The sequence below is a fragment of the Ambystoma mexicanum genome, chromosome 10, assembly GCF_040938575.1.
Source record: "Ambystoma mexicanum isolate Mex_15411 chromosome 10, UKY_AmexF1_1, whole genome shotgun sequence".
Classification (NCBI taxonomy): Eukaryota; Metazoa; Chordata; class Amphibia; order Caudata; family Ambystomatidae; genus Ambystoma; species Ambystoma mexicanum.
In genome coordinates, this window is record NC_090932.1 from 777,426,556 (window position 1) to 777,448,802 (window position 22,247).

The 22,247-nt window shown below is 44.4% G+C and overlaps 1 protein-coding gene across 1 annotated transcript in view; it reads left to right on the forward strand.

Annotated features, from left to right (window-relative positions):
• TIPARP (TCDD inducible poly(ADP-ribose) polymerase) overlaps nucleotides 1-21,255 on the forward strand; it is a 131,320-nt gene extending 110,065 nt beyond the window's left edge. Inside the window, exons 4-6 of the mRNA XM_069618433.1 lie at nucleotides 4,458-4,639; nucleotides 16,430-16,705; nucleotides 20,273-21,255. Of these exons, the coding sequence (XP_069474534.1) occupies nucleotides 4,458-4,639; nucleotides 16,430-16,705; nucleotides 20,273-20,720 (906 nt within the window). The 3' untranslated portion in view covers nucleotides 20,721-21,255. The remainder of the gene's footprint in view (nucleotides 1-4,457; nucleotides 4,640-16,429; nucleotides 16,706-20,272) is intronic.
• The last annotated feature ends 992 nt before the right edge of the window (nucleotides 21,256-22,247 follow it).

Consider the following 22,247-nt stretch of genomic DNA (forward strand, 5'->3'; position numbering starts at 1 on the left):
GGTTCAATCCCCGGGTCCGCGCTTAGAAATCTCTGGATATAAATAAGCTATCATATCATATCCTTTTATCTTTTGGGAACCAATCTAAGCTCCAAGCCAGAGAGACATAAGCGATCCGGTCCAGAACCATCATCAGCCGGGCTGCTACATTAAATTGAGGGCGCGTCATGTCAACTTTTGGGAGCCCCAAATAGACTGCATTACGGTAGTCCAGTCTAGAAGAGACCAGATGGGAAGATGAAATGGAAAAGGAGAAACGATAGAGAATCCTCCTGGGTAGACAGAATTGAAAAAGGAAGGCCTGAGTAACCGCTCAAATCTTCAGTCGAAGAGTCAACTGAGCATCAATCAAGAGTCCAAGTATCCGCAGCACGGAAACAGGCTTCAGAGGAGGAAGGGCCCAAGGAAGCTGGCCAGAAAGAGCCCTTGTGGGTTGACGATTTCTTTCGTGAATTGGTACATGTGCCATCATGCAGTCTGCGCACGCTTGATCTTCCGCAGGCAAGTCGGCAGGATTTCTGCAGGAGCAGACTTGAGAGTGTAACAAATAACTATTTGGCCGAGTACCAAATAGTTGGTCGCTTATTCATGGAAGGCATAAACCAGAGCAGAATAGTTCTATCTTGATAAACCGACATTATAAATATATAAAAGTTATACAAATCTCTCTTGCATTTTTATTCTAATGGGATTTTTTCTTATTTTTCTTGCTTTTTTATTAGCAGAGTATATATTATGTTATTGAAGCACTGAACAAAGAAAGTGTCAATTTACCAGCAAGCAAGAGCTTGCATTCAAATATTTGAATGTATACCAGCATTTCACAAATGGCAATGTTAACTGAAAGTCTTTGGTTAGGTAATCGTGGAAGTATTTGTCCAAAGACAAGTTTATGAATTTTGTCTGAAAACCTATTTGACGCTGAAAATGGTACGCCGCTACACGGGAAACCTTACTTACTGTCTTACGCAGGAGCAGGGTACCCTGGCTTCCATCACTGTTGAATGCACAAATACCTGCCACAGAATGCAAACAGATGCCATGGAATCTGCTGATTTCTGCTGAAAAGAGATGTGCTCTAGGCTACAACTCCCTTACTCCCTAGCCATCACAGTCGACGGGGAAGCATCATGGGAGCTGTAGTCCAAAATAACTTACAAGTCACAAGTGGTAGACCCCTCGCCTATACGAAGTGGCAAATAGACTTACATGTCCAACTTCCGGTGGGAAAGTGGCACCTATTATGTGTGTGCTTGGGTGGGGATGAAGGTGGTTTTGCCAACCTGGTCAAACGAACAAAACCTAGTCACAGAATGTGGCTGCTGAAAATGCCCCCAGGACTCTTCTGTAGGTCCACTCTTTTGCCTCCTTTTGAAATGCAGGGATTATATATTGCTTCCAGCTTATCCTCCCTTTTCCCATTAAATGTTCTATATCCCGGGAGACTTGAAGGATATGGCAACCTCTGCCCTACACAGCTGTTACCCATGTGGCTCAGTGCATGAGATGCAAATGTCTAAGACCGCGGCCGGATGCCGGGGCTTCCCTGAGTTCCTCACTCTTGGTGGTAAATGCTGGGGCTATTCTTGGCATCTGCCCTCTGACTTTTGCTTGCATGGTCCTATAACTGGATTGAACGCTGGATAACATTGCCTTAGCGCGGCACTCATTCCTTTTTACACCGATCTTCCTAAATGAAAGACACAGGTTTTGCGCATTTTAACCCACATGTGTGTAAAGGATGCCTGCAATCAATGTGTATGAGAAAGTAATACTCGTAGTACATTGGAGTGGGGATAATGTTCCAAATTCTTTTGGGCTGGGGTAAAAATATCAAGTTGCAAGCTACTAGCAAGTCGTGCGCCACCTCATTTCTACACCTAATAGAGCACATCATTCCTTACTCTCCAGAAGCCAAATACCACTAACCAATGATGAGTGGCCAATGCAGACTTTGACCCCTGCTTTTGGTTGTTCCCAAAACAGAACGGATTGTATTTTATTTCTTTTTTTCTGCCAGGGAGCGAGGTCGTGCTTTGTGATTAACAATTGTTCTTAACACACTTAATACCAGAGACCAGTTTCTAAGCACGCGACTGGGATTCGAACCCGTGTTGCAGTGCATTGTGTTGCTTTCAAGACAAACGCTATCATCCCGGCCTAATGATCTAGTGGCTATGTTGCAGATTTTCGAACTTGGAGACCTAGCTTCAGCATTTGCTCAGAAAGCATTTCATTGTGAGCTAATGTTTAAATCTCTCTGGGCCTAGATTGTCAATATGGGTAATGTTATGAAATGAACATTTGTAAAACAACTGCGCAGTGTGCCATCTAGCAGTGTGAGCTCCCATTCACATCTCCGCCATAGACTCCTGCTACATTAAATGTTCTCTGTAAAGTGCTCCACTGCCCCTTGGAGCCAGGTCTGTGCTATATCAAACCAAAGCAAAATGCAATTATGGGAACTGGTGTTATATGGCCATGTACGCACGCGTGCACTGGAGAATGGGGATACAGTTACTGGTATGAAGGGTATACAACCTCAGGGGGCGTCCCACCAGGAAGAGATCTTAGTCTCGGGAGGATAGCTCAGCGGCAACGTGCTCGCCTTTGAAGCAAGAGGACACGAAGCAGCACAGGTTCAATCCCCGTGTCCGTGCTTAGAAACCTCTGAGTATTAAGCACGTTATAAATACCTATCATATCTGCGCACAAGATGGAGAGTGAGGGGGTTCTGACACCTTGTATCTTCCATGCAAGCTTTTCTGTTTAACCGTGGCAAAAAAATGCGAAATGTCTCCACACTCACTGGAAGGGGTTGGCCGCCCATGTCCTGTGCAACCAATGGGGTTTTCACAGAATCCGGGCGGCTTGATCTTGCACAGCCTCTGCTCTCTAGTTACAGGCCATGCTTTCATCAGGATGACCCCCAGCAGGAAGGGACATCTTTTGTGAGGCTTGGTGCACATTGTCAGAATGACGTACTTACCGGATATGATTAGGCACGCCTTTGAAATCATAACCAGTACAACGCAATCCATACTGTATCCGCTAACCAGAGGAGAGAGTCTATTTCAAAACTTTATATTCCTATCTTTTTTCATAGATTCCTTTTTTTAAGAAAAAGGATTTAAAAAAATCGGTTTTAATCAAGTCATGGGTTGATCAGCGGCAGAAGACGAGAATCTTCCTTGGCGGGGTGCACTTTCATTCGTGTTTTACTTGCACGCTTGAAGAATAGCACAAAGGTGTGCTGGCAGGAGAGGCGACAGCCAATCAGGTGACCAGGAACGCGGGTTGAAGCCGACAAGAACAGCCTATGTTCCGTTCCAGCCACTGGCATCTCTTTCGCACGCTGTCATTTCTGTTGGGCCGATCCGGCCATTACCCGCTGGCTTCCTGCCCTGCCGTCAGTCCTATACTAAAAAGCTGAATTATTTGAGGAAGCCTTTCTGGGAGAGTCGTCTACATTGGGCATTATCTTGTTGTGTGGCCTGTTGGTGGTTGGCCGCTTGGCGCTCGGAAGGAGGCACGTTTTTAGCCTATGGTTGCCAATCACAAATTGACATTGTTTGTATTTTGTTGAGATGGACAGCATCTCTAGAAGAATTTCTATACATAAATGGTCCAGCAGTGCCCAGGCACCTGAAACTGAGGCAATGTACAGCTCTGAGATGTGGGAGCAGGGTGTTGGGAGACAAGACTCAGACCGTGGACCCCAAATAAAGGGCAATAGACACTAGTACAGATTTACAGTGTAGACCAGAACTCAAATGGGTCCTAACCGTTGTATATAAAGACGTTGATGCACACTTTCCCATTTTCACATAATGGTCAGGACCGTGCTGGGACCCAGACCCAGGATTCCCCCGGTTAGCTCATGCCACTAGCGATGCGTGCACTGTTGAGCAGGATGGGGTGCGGTTGCATTGGGGGTGCTCCTCGCACATGCAGGACGTCTTCAGAGCACTTCTGAAAGGGGGTCATGGAGGTGAAAGGAGAATAGCTCGGGAGGATATCTCAAGGGGCAACTTGCTCGCCTTGGAAGCAAGGAGAGCAACACAAGTTCGATCCCTGGGTCCGCACTTAGAAACCTCTGGGTATTAAGCGTGTTATAAATAACATATCATATCATATCAAAGCAATGTTGGTGATATAACTTAAATTTGGGAGAACCCGGGGCATATTCCAATACAGTGTTTCTAAGACACCAAAGGACCAATAGCTTGACCTTACATAAGGGGCCTAAAGGTGGTGTGGCACTCCAGGTATAGAGGTGGAGGAGCTTAACAGGAATGTAGGATTGCACCCTCGTTTGCATTCCAGAAGTGCAGAGTTAACGCAAATTGTTTCCTGGCTTGTTTTATGTTTATGAGTCTCTAGTTAAAGACGGCTGTTGTAAGACTATTACATATGACATCATGATGTAATCTCTACCTTTTTTACATCCCAAACAGCCAGTGGTGCGACTGATCGAGGAAGCCAACTGCCGTGGATTGAATGAGGTGCGCTTCGTCACGTGGCACAATCAGTACATCCTGAATATCAAGGACGGCTTCCAGCAGAACGCATGCTTCCGGCGAGAGATCAAGAGGAGGCCCCTCTTCCGTTCCTCTGTGATGCTCACACCACATTTACAGTGAGTACCACCTATGGATGATTGTGTATCGGCCCAATGTGGATTTGATGACTTGAGCATTGCATGTGAGCATCTGATTACAGCAGTGAGGCAGTCAAATGCTTTTCAGAAGAGTTTGGATACACAAGATATCAAGGCATAATGACCGAAGGGACAAGGAGTCTACCAAAAACTGTCTACTTGCAACACCGACATATAAAGACCAACCCTCAACCATCATGCCATAGATCAGGGTCTGGCAGAGAGGATAATAACATAAGTGGTCTTTTCCAGGAGGCGTCAAACTGCTGATGCCTTCCAACAGTTCATTGTTTCAGGTTCTCTTCCTGGTTGCGGAGAGTTACACAGAGGTGACAATTTGGTGTAGGTGTCAAAACCTTGCAGTCACCGCGTCACTTTCTTCAACCCGGAAGAAGCCCCAAAGAGGCCTAATAGAAGCCAACAATTTCAATAAACAACGCACTTCATGAATAAGCAGCCATTTCCAGGAACCTTGGACACTTGTAGAACATTCCTAGAATGGGCCCAGTTGGTAGGGCGCGGATATATTGCTTTTGTAAAATAATGTTCTTGGTGGAAGTTCCTCTTGAAAGGTTTACAGATAGGCTTTTGTGGCTCGCCACTATATGCTTCTAATCTGCTTCTTCTCTGGAAGTTGGGAGATTATGGCTTTCACCCGCGCTGTGGGGGGCAGGCATGGCCTTTAATGGCCCGCCAGGCCGAGCCAAGGTAGGCCAGAGTGAAGTGAGGGCCTCCACGAGGGCTCCAGGCTGTTAAAGGCCAAGTCCACCCTGCACAGCAGGGGTGAAAATCATGTGCACCACCGGGTTTATCCGGGGGGCTGGGCGGATGGTTACTTTTTTTTCTCAGGAGGAATGTCCTGAGGGGAATAAAAAAGTTGCCTGCCGCCATAGGGAAAAGGGACTACGTCCCTTTTCTATTTCTATGGTGGCTAGGAGACTGGAGGAGTGCCGGGCCAGAGCATAGAGCTCCAGTCCAACAGGTAAGTGGGGGAGCAAGGCGGTGGGGAAGAGGGTTGGTTTGTTTTGGGGGCGGTAACAGGAACAATGTGTACTCTCGCCCGCTGTTCCAGCCACCTGATTGGCTCTGCACCCCTATCAGAGTGAAAATTACAGAAAGAGCCCATGCAAGAATGAGGCTTGGTGTCAAGCCATGCTAAGTGCTTCGACGTAGCTGTTGCGTTGTTCAGCACTGCGATGGAGAGGAGAAGAGCCATGCCTTAATCAGGAACGGATGAGCTCTTAACGACCCACAAAGGATTATGGTTGCATCAAAATCTGCTTCCCCTTTCATCCCTTTGTGGCGTGTTCCCATTGGTGCAACCCTCCCTTTCGCAGGACTCGCCACCCCGCGCGCCAGACAGCCAGCAAGGTTTCCGTCGGAGCAAGGAAGCATCCCATCTGATTATTGGAACAAAGTGGAGAGAGAAAGAGGCTAAATGCTTGCATATTCCACTTCAGCGGGTTGACAGTCTTGCGGCATCATCCCTACCGTGGCACCGTCACCCAGTCCAAACGCATGACCGTCTGTCGAACATGGAAGATCATGTTCCAAAATCAGCAGAGCGTAGCATTGCTTAAATTATTAAAATGCTGCAAACGACTGCTTCAAAGAGTCCCCGTATTGTACATGAAAAGCAGCCTGGGCCCAGATCTTAGCTGGCAACAGCAGCGTGAAGGAATGAGGTTGCACAGCCGCTGCCAGAAGACCCCGTTTCATCAAGGCCGAGAGCCGTTCGAGTTTCTCCTCGATAGCGTCCGTGCTGTCCAGAAGTTTCCAATTATCCACGAGCTAGGAAAGTTCAAAACCGCTTCTTTCATTATCAGCAGCGATTTGAAAAAAAAGCCTCTTGACGTTTCGAGACCGGGCCCGGCCTGCTGGCTCATCAAAGGCACTGTGAGCAAAGTGCGGCTTTCGAACCTTTTTTGATTAGAACCAATAAAAATGCCATTTCTGTGATCTCACCAGCCACAGCTGGAAGCATTATTGTCTGAGTCCAGTAGTTAAGAACACATTGTCCCCCAAGGAGGAAGGGTGGAAGTCATTAGAGAGACTGGCACCTTGGCCTGCTGTGCCATCAAAAGGGAGGCCATTTTGTTCTCCCAGACCAGGGCCGCCGATTGTCCCGGAGTGTTACCTCACTTTCCATGATACAGAAGCTGGACTAGGGAAAACAATCACTGCATAAATAACTACATTTCCAATTGGGTTTCTGTTTGCTAAATTAAGAGGCCTTTTAATAGTAAAAAATTGAGTATGCAGGATGTGCTTTTCCCTCCCAATGTATACCGATTTATGATTAGACCCTTGTCCTTTTGTGTGCATTTTCTTTAGGTATTAAAGATTTTAGCTTCAGCCCTGGCAAGAAGAAATACTGTATTGAAATTCACATACAGAGGGAAACTTTTTTCTGTTTCCTTGTAACAAGCCTTAATGACTGAAATGACGGCTGCAAAACGAGCTTTGAGTGAAGTGTGCTGCTTGCATGCAGACGCGCACAGTTCACTGATTAGGACAGGGCGGTGATCACAGAGAAACTGTTATTTTACAGGGGGGCTTGAACAGAGATCCAGTAGCACCCACCAATCCTGTTCTTGCGCACCTCTCTGCACACTGCATCGATTTGGGTTTGCATTTTGCAGAGGTGATCGTTTGCTGCTTATTCATCAGATTATCAGATTTCTGTTTATGATCTATAGCGAAGGTCTTCAACCTGGTGCCTTCCTGGTTGCCGCTCTTTTTTTCTGCTTAAGGAGCCCTTCAGCCTCTTTTCCTTTGCAGATGGGGAGCAGGTGCAAGTGGATCTTGGTCACCTGGCCTAAGCCCCGCCCACCCGGTGCCCTCCTGGCTGTCGCTCCTTTTCCCTCCTTGTTTCCTACTTTTTTCCTTCCTCCTCCCCCCCTCCAGCACTATCTGAAATGTCGTCAGGCCTAGTACGATAGTCGCTTGTTTTGTTCCTCCCCTCCCTTTCTGCACCCCTCTCCCTCACCTTTTGTTTTCTCCGGCTCTACCAGAAATGTCGTCAGGCCTAGTACGTACGGTAGTCGCCGGTCTGTTTCCATTTCCCTCCCACTCTCCCCCCTCCCTGAAACACTTGTGTATAGGTGCGTTATAAATGCTATATCATAGCAAATCATATCATATGTCTTAGCTCTTGCACCATGTGAAATTTCGTCGGGCCGAGTACGATAGTTAATTTCACATCCTTACCGTTCGTGGCCTGTAAGAATGTCATTGTATGACTCCCAGGATCCCTCATCCTTGGCTATGCTAACTCAGGCTGATAGGAGTGGCAGCCCAAAACACCTAGTGAGTCGGAGGTTGCAGACGCCTCATCTGTAGTTTCATCTCTCCTTCGATGGGTATTAAGGCCAAGAGCCTAGTGCTTTGACGGGTAGGCATCATCCACTGACTGTTTTAAATGTGGCTGTTCTGCCTTGCAACATCATGGAAAGCCTCATTGCATATGTACAGAGAGCTGCTACCTTCTGGTTCATTTGTCGATGGGGTAGCGAATGCTACCCTTTTGTTATTATAAAACTAAGTATAATGCTAGCTAGTTTCATAGCTGGACGAGCGTGCCTTTTTAGCAATCGGTATTGAAGCCTTCTGAATTTACAAATATTGTTTTATAACGTGTTGGGAGTCATCGAGGTGAAAGGTCATGCACTGTCGAATCCCTTGATGTCATTGGTGGAAGGCGATCCTCAAATAATAACATACACAACCCCTAGGATTTTCATGCAAGGATTACGCTTGCTGTACAATGGAGTGTCCCGCGGACAGCTCCTTCTGTACGCGTGCATTCACGTACTTTATGTGAAGGAATAGTGATTGGCAAAGACCATACCAATTGCTGTATTTGAACCTGTATTGTTTATTGGAACCATTGCTTTTAGAGGCTGTCCTTGTGTTCTGCTGATTTATCTATCCAATACGTTTGGATTGACCATAAAATCGTGTTGCGCACGGTGCACACTGGCTTGAATCCTGCGGCGGTGCAAGCACCTGCAGTGACACACACCCACACAAGAGGCCTGCTGGGGCTTAGTCAGATGAGCTGCAATGTTCAGAACATTACATAATCTGATTAGCGTCCCTGGTTGCTCCAGGATGTCCTAAAACGGTCAACAACCTAAAGTAACAGCAGTGTTATTGATCGGCAAATAGCCAATGGGAGGGCGGGTTTCCTATCAGTGGAGCTGTTTTTTTTATTTTTATTTCCCAGCCTTTTCTTATGCATCTGCCAGTGAGGCCAATTCATTGAACGCAACACTCTATTTATCAAGCGCTGCTGCATGTATTCAATTATCAGGATATGTTGCGAAATATTAATTGATTTTGCTTAGATTATTTTTATAGCAGAGAAGGGACAACAACGTGTTGTGCATAGCGAGGGATATACAGCGCCCCTCTGCCCTCTTCTGCGTGCTCTTCAATATATGAATAAAATGAGAGGTGCCCCTATGCAAGGTCTGGTTTGGTTCACGTGCTTTGGGCAAGAAGTGAGTGAATTCAGCGCCTCGATGCCCGCGGTCTGTGTGAGTGCTTTAAAAATGCGAAATAAATATAAATATAAAAAATAAATAGTGAATGTGGCTCCCTTTATGGAATATTGCAAAGAAGGGGCACATGTGTCAGCAATTGTCCATCCAGCAGTTATAGGGCATCCATAATTATTAATGGTGCAAAATGTTCTAGCGCCGCCCCTGCAAGAACCACGTGCTCTCGCTTTGCTCAAGAAATGTGCTGCATGTAATTTAAACTCTTAGGTCCTGATTCATGGAATTATTTGCACTGTGCACTGCCAACCCAAACCCTGATTCATGGAACTGTGCAAAGGGTATTTTTGCAGTACAGAGTCAGTGCAAATTCATTTTTGCAGCACAAAGCGACTTTGCGCTGAATTTTCACTACAAAAATACACTTTGTACAGCTCCATAAATCAGGGTCTGTATCGGCAGTGCAACGTCACTTTTCAGCAGTGTAAAGTCACTTTGCACGTGCAAAAAATTCCATGAATCGGGCCCAATAAATGTACAAAAAAGGCTTATTCAGTAGCTTCTTCTCAGTTGAAAAACATCAGATCAAATGTATAACACAGTTTGTTTTAATGTAAAATTGAGGCAGTGTTGATGCATGGGTTCAAAGTTGCCTGTGCATTTCGGATAAAATCCGTCTTCAGGGCTGAACCGTTATGTTACAATAAGTGTCAACATTGGGTGAAAATACAAAATCAAACCAAAAACATGCATGGAGACACAGCAAAAAATGAAAACGTAAAAATAATAATAATAATTAGACCACCAACCTATGATGCAACTTTCGTAGACGCTTTCACGGAAGCAATCACCCTAGCCATCAAGTACAATCATCTGATCATCCTCGGAGATTTCAACATCTGGTTCGACGAAGAAACCAAAACCACACAAAAATCCTTAACCGCCCAACTAGCAGCCAGGAACCTACAACAACAAGTCAAAGGAGCAACCCACTCAGCAGGGCACACACTTGACGCAATCTTCACCAACAAGGATCTCATCACCACGGCACCCCCAATTCAAATACTTTGGAGCGACCACCTCATTATTCCGTTCATAATCACAACGGCCGCTCCGACAAAAAAGCAACAAGAAAAGCAACCGATCATGATGAAAAGAAATTGGAGAACCATTAAAAACTCCAACCTAACCGAGCTCCTAGAACTCAGCAAACCACAAGCATCAACCGTGGAAGAAGCAGACCTAGACAAAAAAGTTGCCCTACTTCATACCTGGATCGCAACAACCCTGGACGACATCGCCAAAGAAAAGCCCTTCACCCCATCACGTAAGAAAACTACAGAAAAATGGTTCACCCCACTACTCAAAGCCATGAAAAGGAAAAACCGAAAACTAGACTCTGAATGGAGGAACAACAACACCACTGCAAACAAATTTAAATTCCTACAACAGATCCGCGCATATAAAAAGGAAATACAAAAAGCGAAGAGGAAGCATTACGACAACCGAATCTTCAGAGCACCAAACGCTCAAAAAGAACTATTCAAAATCATAAACGAAATAAAAAAAACACCGGCCTGCAACAACATGCCAATACCATCGACGAAACTTTGCGAGGACCTCGGAGACCACTTCAAAAACAAAATAACCTCCATCCAACACACCATACAAAACAGACCAAGCGTTCAAAGCTCAAACCCTACTGACACAGAAGAGGAACACGCAAACAAGCTACGAAACTTCCCAGAAATATCAGTTGAGGCTTTCGTCAAACTGGTGAACCAAAGCAACAATTCGGGCTCTCCTGAAGACCCCTGCCCCCCGGACATATACAAAACAATTCTCAAACAAGGAACCCCCATGGAATAACACAGAAACCTCCTCAACCTCTCAATCTCAACAGGTAAAGTACCACAGGCCTTCAAATCGGCTTACATCAAGCCGCCACTCAAAGACACAAGAGGAAAGACACAACAGGAGACGTAGAGGACTTATCTAACTACACACCCATCTCCAACATACCCTACATAGCCAAACTACTAGAAACATACGTCTACCAAATAACCCAAGAATTCATAGAAGAGCATTGCCTACTAGACCAGGCACAAGTTGGCTTCAGACCTATGAGAGGAACAGAATCTGCTCTCCTCTCAATATGGGACGACATAAACACAAATGCAGACTCAGAGAACAGCACCGCCCTGATTCTCCTTGATCTGTCTGCATCCTTCGACACTGTCAACCACGCCATCCTCATAAAGAGATTAGAAGGACTAGGGATAACAGACACTGCCCTACTATGGATGAAACCTTGTAAATCCAAACCCAGAGTCTCCACGTGCGGAGTACCACAAGGATCATCCTTTTCCCGCTTCTATTCAACATCTACATGTACCTATTAATCAAACTCATCAAAAAACACGGTCTCACATGCTACAATTACGACGACGATACTCAAATAATCTTCAACATATAAGACATCCGAGAAGAAAACACCACACTAGAGAATTGCATTCGTGACATATTCAACTGGATGAACCTCAACCATCTCAAAATCAACCCGGGCAAAACAGAGATAATGATTGTTTCAAAAAAGGGAGGAGACATCAACTACATCCCCTGGCCAAGAGAACTCGGCACCACACCAAAACCATCTTCAACTGTAAAAAAACCTATGGGTTCTGATGGATAACAACCTCACTCTGGAGCCACAAGTAAACTCGGTAATCAAGAAATGTTTCTTCCTCCTGCGAGCAGCAAAAAGGATCCTACCGTTCCTGTCTTTCGCCAACAAAACACTTACCATCATCACTCTGATCATGTCCAGAGTAGACTATGCCAATAGCCTATACCTGGGCATGCCCGAACGACTTCTAAAAAAACTGTAACGCATACAAAATGCAGCAGCCAGACTCCTCCTCAAGCTACCCAGAAGAGAACACACCACACCCGCGCTAAAAATACTACACTGGCTACCACTGAAACAACGAATAAAGTTCAAGGCCATGTGCATCACACACAGTGCAATACACAAACAAGGCGCAGAATTCCTAAGCGACAAACTACGCCTACACCAACCGACAAGAACACTAAGATCAAGCACCGACATACGCCTGGAACCAAAACCATACAACAGAAAAAAACTCAGAGGGTCGTCCTTCTCTCACCAGGCACCCAAAACCTGGAATGACCTACCTAAGAATATACAGAATACAACAAACCACCTAGCATTCAGGAAACTCCTCAAATCATGGCTCTTCAAAGCGTAACCACAGCAGAGACGCACCAGAATGCCCAGACATTAAAACAATGATGAAAATAACTTCAACCTCGACCACTCTCAAATTGGACAAGCACTCAAACCAAATAACCAACCACTCGACAGAGCATAAGACATCATGGAAAATAGCCACAAAGGAAGGCTGCAGAAACTGACCACATACCTAGACCCAGACGAAATCCCCAAGTAACTCTCCCACTCGTACGTACCGGACAAACATATCCAGACCGGCAGACGCATCTGGATAGACGTTGGCCTGCGTCACATCTGGATAGGATCGATTGAAGGACAACATGAGTTAACCCAACGTGAGTTAACCCTATCGGAATCCAGCCTTGTGACCTGGAATTGAACAGAAATGCCCTCACCGGGTGCATTGAGCTATTATCCTGGCATTGTATACCTTGTTAGTGAGTTCTACTCACTCCTTACCTGGACGGTAAGGGTCCAGAGGTATTTGGTGATATGGACTGGCGCGTCATCAAACAGTTTCACCAAGTTGGAATGCCATGAGATAGCGATTTGCCAAACGTTGCACAAGTTGGGGTGATATGTGAATATGAGTTAACCCAACGTGAGCTAACCCTATCGGAATCCAGCCTTGTGACCTGGAATTGAACAGAAATGCCCTCACCGGGTGCATTGAGCTATTATCCTGGCATTGTAATATGGCCTACCGTTTTATGCAGAGGTCTGCAGCAAGTACCCCTAGACTGCTATGCCATCTTAAGTATGTTAGGACTTCTGCAAAATGCACCACAAAGTGCTGGGTGGAAAGGTTTGAATCAATCTTAACCATTGAGGATTTCTCCAGGGCGCATTGTTTTGAGCTGGTCAATTTCAATACAGAAAGCGTCCTAGATCCTGCCCTTAGAGGGAGCAGTCGTTTCCGAATTCTAGGCATTGTCACCCTCTGCAGGGAACACACGCAACCCTAGTCTGGGTTTAGCAGACCCTGACGTGTTTCAACAGAGCTATGGTCAGACGTCTCCCGTTTGCGTTCTGTACCTCGGGAATCAAGCTGCACCTCGCTGTTAAAGCGCAATGAAGACACAGCACATCAGGGGTTACTTGTGTAAACATGGCCATATCTTGGCAACGTCTATAGGATGGGCGGGGGGGGGGGGGGAGCTAGTTCAGGGTTCTGTGGAGCCACCTCGCTCACTCATAGCACCCCCCACCCCCACTGAGGCCCATCCCTTGCTGCCACCATGGGAACCTCCATACCAGCCCTGCTGGTAGGTACTGCTGTGCTACTGATGTTCACTACAGCCCTGTCTGTCTTCCACAAGAAGTAGAAGCTGGTAATGGAACTGCCACTGCTGTTGTTGGCCTCCCTCACAGAGCCACTCTTTGCGATTTAGGTGGCCCACTGTTTGCTATATCCTTGCCTCAACCAGAGATAGGAATGCCAATGACCAGTCAGGAGCACTTCATGGTTTGACAATCAGATTCATTTGAGACTAACATGCATTCAGTTTGCGAGAGAGAAAGGCCCCTTTGGGCAGACCCAAACATGTTCTGCCCTGACTCCAGGAGTAGTCTACTGGTAATTGAAAAGAAAACCGTATTGTGCCCTTAACCCCTTCTGGTCCATGATTGTGTGCTTCTCGGATTGCAGTGTATACAGTTTCTGATGCCCGGGTGACTCTGCCTGGACCATTATTACCCTTTCTGGACTGATGGCCTGCCGGATTATCTTTGTTTGTGCACACAACTCACACACAGCCAATGCATGACATCATCACCCTTTATCTTTGTGTAGGGGCACTTACTGTCCACACCCCCTCAAGCTGTGCTCCGCTCCAAGACACCTGGGCTCCAAAGTCATCGATGATTTTGAAAAGCTTGGATATATCAGCAAATTAGCCAGGCAACAGATTTTTTACAGAGCCTCCAAGCATCGCGACATTATCCCAAAATGGAGGGTATCGCTTCCTAATTATGTCTATGTCTGGTCTTACGTTGTTTAGTATTTAAGTTAACACATATCCATCATTAGTAGTATGAATAATTCTAAGTCAGTGACATAATTCAATGAAATACAATGAAATCCTGCATCCGCGAGTCAAAGTGCCTGCTCTGTCTTCTACTCTCTTTATCTACGACCACCCCATCAGCATGGAAGGCAAACATGCATGGCCCCTCCACTCTCCTAGAAGGGAACTCCTGCCTCATTCCAAGGTGACAGCTCCTGCTCACTGCCTTCATGCTGCAGAGAATGAACTCAGTCTTCTGCCGCCTCAATCGACCCCTCTTTCTAGCTCACAGAAGCCCTGTGCTAGAATCAATGGCCTGTATGGGGTTTAGGCTGTGCATATTAAATACACAAAGCTGGCAATCGCACACTAACTGGGCTGGTGTCTTAGACACTACATTAGGGGGGTCGAGGAGCCTATGAGGGGACCCTATTTACCACCATTATGTGGGAGGTTATTGTGGATATGGAGGTCCTGAGGGGTACCCAGAGTCTACCAAAGTCATGGTCAGACTACTGCAGACCTCAGGACCAATACAATAGAAACACACAGCAGTGGTGAACACGTATACCTAGTTCAGCGCTGACATTTTATGGAAGTTAGAAATGTACCTGGCAAGAACCTACAACCTATCTATTTTGCAAAGTGGCAAGATAAGATGATTAACTTGAAGTTAGCTACTTAATGATGTGTTATTTATATAGCGCTCTCGCCAAAGCACTTTGCATATTTACATACAATACCACCCAACCAAAGTTGGTACTCATTTATCGATCTCGAGAATGTGTGAAGGGCTGATATGGCCTTGCCGGGGATTCGAGCCTGCGACCTGCAGATCACACACGGAATTCAGCAGCGAGCACTGAACCTGCTGAACTATTGTACCAGCTACTTGCCAGCCTTTCATTGGAGGATTGCTGGAGCCTGGATGATGCATTACATTTCAGGGCCAGTAAATGTGAGATTTATTTATTAAAACTGGAAACATTCAGTACAGCTTGGTACGAAACTCATAAATTATGATTTTATGTATGTGATATTTCCTATTGAGATCTATGCTGAAGCCCACTTTTAAATGTTTTGCATTTTTCAAATCCAACGACTTTCACCACAAATCTGGTTTCTTAAGAAGACCTTAGATAATCTTGCAAAGTATTCCCCTTTTAGCAAAACCAATTTCCCAGTCTCAGCTGCCTTTTTCCAAAACAATTGAAAGGTGTTAATATAACCCAGCACATTGTGGAAACGCTTTAGAACCGTGCAAAAGTGGAATGGGTGGCGCGTGACTGAAAACATAATCATGCTGTGTTAAAAACAAACGCCTCAAGTGCCACCTTGCTTTCAGTCTCCCCGCCTGCAAGCTCCTTCTTGGCAATGCATCCATTGCACTGTACGCTCAACGTATTGTTGTCCAAACAAATACGTGATGTACCCAGGGTGGAACTAAGACGGGCATGCTAGGATTAGCATTTCTGGTTGCGCCGATACGTGTTCCACCTTTCTCTCAGTCCTTCCAGCAGCTCACTGACGTTGGACAGTTATATATAATCCGCACGAAAATAGACACACTGAGCGGAAAATGACTACAAGGAAGAAGAATAGGAAGTGAAGTGGAAAAAAGGGCAGATTAATTATCTCTGCTCCCAAATGCTTCAGTTCCATGATGGCACTCTTGGTAACCCGCCTCCTGTGTTCGCGCCAGGGTTTCCTATCGGTTCACCTCCCTGTAGGGGTGTGTGGATATAAATACGCATACAGATTTCAATTAATGATACCTATTGATGGTGTTTGGCTTATGGTAAAAAGTGATATGCACCAGCCATCAGTTCCTTATCCAAAGCTAAGGCCATGCAGTACTCTGCATATGCTTTATAATCTGCCAGTTGTGATGCCAGAACCAGAGAATTGTTTTCTTTTGCTTATAGTGAATTCAAACTTGGTATTATATAGAATGCAGTTAGGTATGCTGTGATGATCTCAAAGCACATGTTCTCTTGTCCCAATTTAGGACTCTTGGTGCTCTCCCTCCTCTGACCCCTTCAGCGATGGAAGTTACACCTGCGCAAGCCATAGCACCCACTGCCGTCGCGTCACCAAATGTTTACCCTGAAACGTGGATCCCGATGGACCCCTGCCAGGACTTTCTTCAAGTGCCTGTCCCGAAGGAAGATAAAAGTTTCAGGACTGTTTACAATTTGTTCCACAAGACCATACCGGAGACCAAGTTTCGCATTCTCAAGATTCTACGAGTGCAGAACCTGTTCCTTTGGGAGAAGTATAAGAGGTAAGAGTAAAGCAAACATTGTGTTTTATTACATTGCAAACATTTGTAGTCTGGAAAAGGTTGAACAACAAAAGAGGATGCGTAAAATTCTTCATCCCAATTAAGTCCAGTTTGAATGGGGTCAAGTGAGATGTGATATTGGGTCCTACCAGTGTATGCTATTAATCATATAAAGGGCTGCTAAGACATTACTTTGGCTACAGCATCTACAGAGGCTGTTGATGTGATCAATCAGCTTGCTTGGAAAGTGGGCTGTGCTCGTTGGTACACGCCGACATTCAGAGTGGGCTGATGGTGGCATCACCTCACTCCCTACCACTCACACGTACCATACATTCAAAAAAATAAACACATATCTTTTATCTGCTTTACTCCTTCCTCTCAGTGTACTAGGCATACTAGTCTCTTTTCAGTTTTCATTATGGTCATTCAATGAAGACTGAAAATAGACGAGTGCAGCCTGGGCACAGCCACAAAGGTATGAAGAAGGAAAACTGTAAGACCTTTTTTTTTACATACTTTAACATCTGCGTTTTCCACTTGGGAATCCACGGGTGGTAATGGAGCGAGCAGTCCCGGCAGGTGAATATTGCCTTACTATTCGACTACAGGAACTGACATGGTCATTTTCGTTGCATTCTACTTTATAACTCCTAAGCAGTTGGATGAGGGTTGATCTAGATGTGCTTTGTGCCTTCTTTTAACAATCATATGTAAAAAAAACGCCAGTAAAATGGCCCATCTGGTTAAACGCTCGTTGCTATGATCTATGTTTGCATAGATCTATGTTTGCAGGTCGCAGGTGCGAATCCTGGCAAAGCCAACTCAGCCTTTCATCCTTTCTGAGATCAATAAATGAGTACCAATTTCGATTGGGTAATAATTTTAATGTATGTCAATATGTCCTATATAAAGTGCTTTAGATTAAGGCGCTATATAAAAAACAAATTATTATTGAGACAGGAAAATAGGCACAAAGTTTAACACAGCCATCTCAATGTAACGAAAAGCTATTGGCCTCATTACAGTTTTGCCGGTATCCCACCAGTCGTTTTTGACACCCGATATCCCGGTATTACCCGGAAATTAAAGGCACCCGAGACGCCAGTAAATTCCCATTTCATGGAGTCCTATAGGACTCCATGGGATGGGATTGCTGGACTCACCAGCACCGGTAGTACCGGTGCCAGTGAATCTGGCATTTATTTGCCAGTAGGTGTCTGATCTGATCACTGTGCACACCAGAAAACTCGTGTTTCCCAGGTCTGGAAAAAAAGCTGGTGCCATATTGATGACCATTTTACCAGCATTTTGTGTGACCAGAGAACTTGCAATGATGCCCATTGCCTTCTTAGCTCGAACTTTACTCCTGACTAATGTTAATATGATAGGATAGGTCCTATGTCCCCCTACAGCTATTTTCAAGTGCATTATTTCTTGCTAAAACATACATATATGCCTGCAGTCCAGTGACAAACATGCTGAATAGGATCATAAAGAACATTCGCATTAATGCATGTTTATGTGTATGGGATCATTTTGAAAAGCCTTTTTGAGCAAAATGGTTTCCCTTCTAAACCAGAAGCAAGGGGGCATTTAGATGCCTCTACACAGACAGCATTTTAACACTGCGTTCAGCTTGTTGACCAGTTCATGCTGTGAGGCATCACGACCCTTCTACTACAAGATATAAATCCCAATTAATGAGTTCTCGAGGGGCGTTTGTTTAATAAGCAATTTTGTTTCACGACAGAAGAAACCGTGTACCCCTTATAAAGTGATTCTTATTTTGAAGTAGATTGGCAAAGTTAATTAAAGTACATTTTCATCGTCCATCTTAATCATAATTGTATAATCTATTTGTCATTGCCAGTATGCATTCAAATGTTTTTATTAACCCGGCGTAGCCTGCTATAAAAGTGAGAATTTAAACAATTAGACCAAGTTCATAGCTATATTAGAATGTTATGTCTCAGAATTAAAAAAAATATATATTATATTTTATTTCAGTTGCAACTCTAGTTAAGGTAATACAATGTATTAGGTAATGATATTTTGGCAACTTTGGTGTGCATGCGCGTGTGTTTGTGTGTGTGTATCTGAAATGTGTTTGCTCGACATTATACAAGATATAACGGTTGAATTAGCACACATGTATGATCTGTGGGCTTCAATGTCGACAACAAGGCTCAGGTTGAAGGCTTGTGACTGGCGTTGCAGGCTACAAAGCATACCTTTGTGTCAATTCAACCTTTTAATAACTTTATCTACACATATAAATATTAGCATGCCCACACTTGGATAGCATTGTAAATATTAGCATGTCCAACCTTAGATAGATTTGTGAACATTAGCCTGTGTTGCATCTAGATAGAATTGGAAATATTAGCATGTCCACACTTGGATAGAATTGGAAATATTAGCATGCCCAGACTTAGATAGAATTGTGAACATTAGCCTGCGTCCCGTCTAGGTAGAATTGGAAATATTAGCATGTCCAGACTTAGATAGAATTGTGAACATTAGCCTGCGTCCCGTCTAGGTAGAATTGGAAATATTAGCATGTCCACACTTAGATAGATTTGTGAACACTAGCCTGCGTCGCATCTAGATAGAATTGGAAATATTAGCATGCCCACACTTAGATAGAATTGTGAACATTAGCCTGCGTCGCTTCTGGATAGAATTGTGAATGCTAGCATGTCCACACTTGGATAGAAATGTAAATGTGGGCATGTTCACTCCTGGATAGAATGGGAACATTAGCCTGCGTCGCATCTAGATAGGTTTTGATTGAAGGATAGCATGTCCGCGCCTAGATGAACCTCGAATGTTAGCATGAGCCACACTTAGAACTGTGAACACCAGCCTGCGCCGCTCCTAGATAAGATTGTGAATGTTAGCATGCCCACACCTAGATAGAACTGTGAACATTGGCCTGCGCGACGCTTCTAGATAGTACTGTGAAAGGCCAACACGTGCCACACTTGGAGAAAACTGTGAATATTAGCATGCTAAAGGTCAGGTAACCCACTAACCAATATAACCTCAAACTCTGCATACTTAAAAACTCAAACATTCACACAACCATCTCTCGCACCACAAGCCGCACGCACTTCACAACACTGCAACAACACATAAACTGGAGCAACAGCACACACAGACTGACACCGATCCAATACCTGCACCAAAGCTCAGTATCTGGTGTATACCGAGCTGAAGCTGCCAACAGAACACCACTCCTCTCACTATCCTACTCCCTCTTCACCTTACTAACCCATCCCACCTTATCGTTTACAGATCCGCCAGAGCGCCTGGGGACCAGTTCCGTTGGTGACGGTGCGCGGTACAAATACCTTTAACATATACTTAATCAGAAGTTCTTTTAAATCTTATACTATTCCCAGCCTGATACCATGTTGGTCAATACAGTTTAGGAAACTCATGATATTACTGAATTTAAATGGGAAAGGTGTTCCACAGACCAAGCCTGAGACCTCGTTTATAAGTATGGTAATGATAACACTTTGCATGTTAAACTAAATTACGCCCTTTCTTCCTTTGTAGGAAAAAGGAATACATGTCTCGGAAAATGACTGGACTGGTTAGGATGCAGAACGAAAGGCACCTGTTTCACGGAACCTCTCAGGACGCTGTGGACAGTATCTGCAAGCACAACTTTGACCCTCGAGTTTGTGGCAAACATGCCACCATGTTAGGACAAGGCAGCTACTTTGCCAGGAAGGCGACTTACTCTCATAACTTTTCCAAGCGGTCACCCAAGGGCGTCCATTACATGTTTCTGGCTAAGGTACTGACGGGAAGGTACACAGTTGGTAACCACACCATGCGGCGGCCACCACCACTAAACCCCGGCATCATAACCAGCGACCTCTATGACTCTTGTGTGGACAATTTCTTCGAGCCTCAGATATTTGTCATTTTCAATGACGACCAGACTTTCCCCTACTTTGTGATCCAGTATGAAGAAGTTGGTAACACTGTGTCCATTTGAAAAATGCTGATGCTGCTGAATTTGTGGTTCGAAATGGCTTCATGAATGTGGAATCCATGCTTATGATCGGCACAACTCACCAGAACTCAAATTCTTGATAGTGATAAAAGAAAGTTTCGCAATGACCAACCGTGCACTTTTTTAAAAAAAAATATGTGCATATTGTTAATATTTTTTTTCATTGTTTAAAGTGAATTGTGTGCCTTTTGTTAATAAAACAGTGTTTTATTTATGATAGTAAACATCAATGTTTTCAAAAGAAGGTTTTCGTGCAAGTTCTTTTGTTATCAACATGTACTGTTGAGCCAATTTTGAAGTGTGAGGACCAGATTTGTTTTCCACATTGATACATAGAGCCTTTATTCATATAGTTTACTAATTTATTAAAGTGATGACTTTAGAATTCGTACTCAAACCTCAAAATAAATTATTAAAGATGGACCTTTCAATGATCAGAATTTTGAAATGTATGATGCTCGTTGTCAGATAAAGAACAAAAGATTGTAATTAAAGAACATAATTTTCACATTTGCAATCTGCTGTTCGGAAGTGTTGCATTTTTTGATTTTTTTGAAATTCTTCCAAACAGTAACATAGATTACATTCCTAAACTTTAACCATCTGCATTCCTGCAGTACGGATTGTCAGAGCAGCCGCATGCTAATACATTGCAGAAGGCAATATCTAGATTTTAATTTGAAATCCCTAATTAGTATTTATTTGAGCTGCTGTCATTATAATCCTCAAAGTTCCATTGTCCTCGGTGTCCCTGATAATGCTGGACTAAATTGATGCTCTGTACAAGCATGCTTTTCACCACCCATCTCTTAGGTGTGCCAGATTAACATTGAAAAACGTGCGTGTACAAGTAAACCAATGTTGAGATGTCGGATCAGACGGGGAAACAGTTCACATGCATTAGCATCCATTACCCACTGCATGGAAATGGTTGCAGGTTGACCTCTGCTTCACCTTTTGTCCTGAGGGAGAAACATGACGAGAGAGAACTGTCAGCTTGATTTGGACACACCCAAAGATGATCGGGGTCGAAGCCTTCGCCCATTGTTTAAGGTCTACCAGCCCTCAATGCAGGTGTGTCAAATTGCATTGCATCCTTTTCTCAGTAATTAAAGCTTTGGTCCCACAAAGGAGAATGCTCTGACAGCAAGGCTTTCAGAACAAGAGCTTGGCAGTTGTCCTTTACTTGGCAAGCATCAAATTACCGTGGCTAAGACTGAAGTTATGAGTGGCTTAGATGTAATCTACAGTATCCTTGGTTTCTTCACGCATGCCAAAGAGTCGTATTTATAGGGTGATGGTTTGACCAAGAGTTACATCTTAAACATTTTTAAGAATACTCCAATCAATAACTATTGAATCAAGTTACCAGGGATAAAAACAAAGATTGGATGAGCATGTGCTAAAAGTACCTCCTTAGTATCGCTCATCATCCAGTGAGCTACCGCTGGGAAATTGGGAGCTAGTAGATGGTGTTTTACTTATCTGACTGCCACATGAGATGCAAAT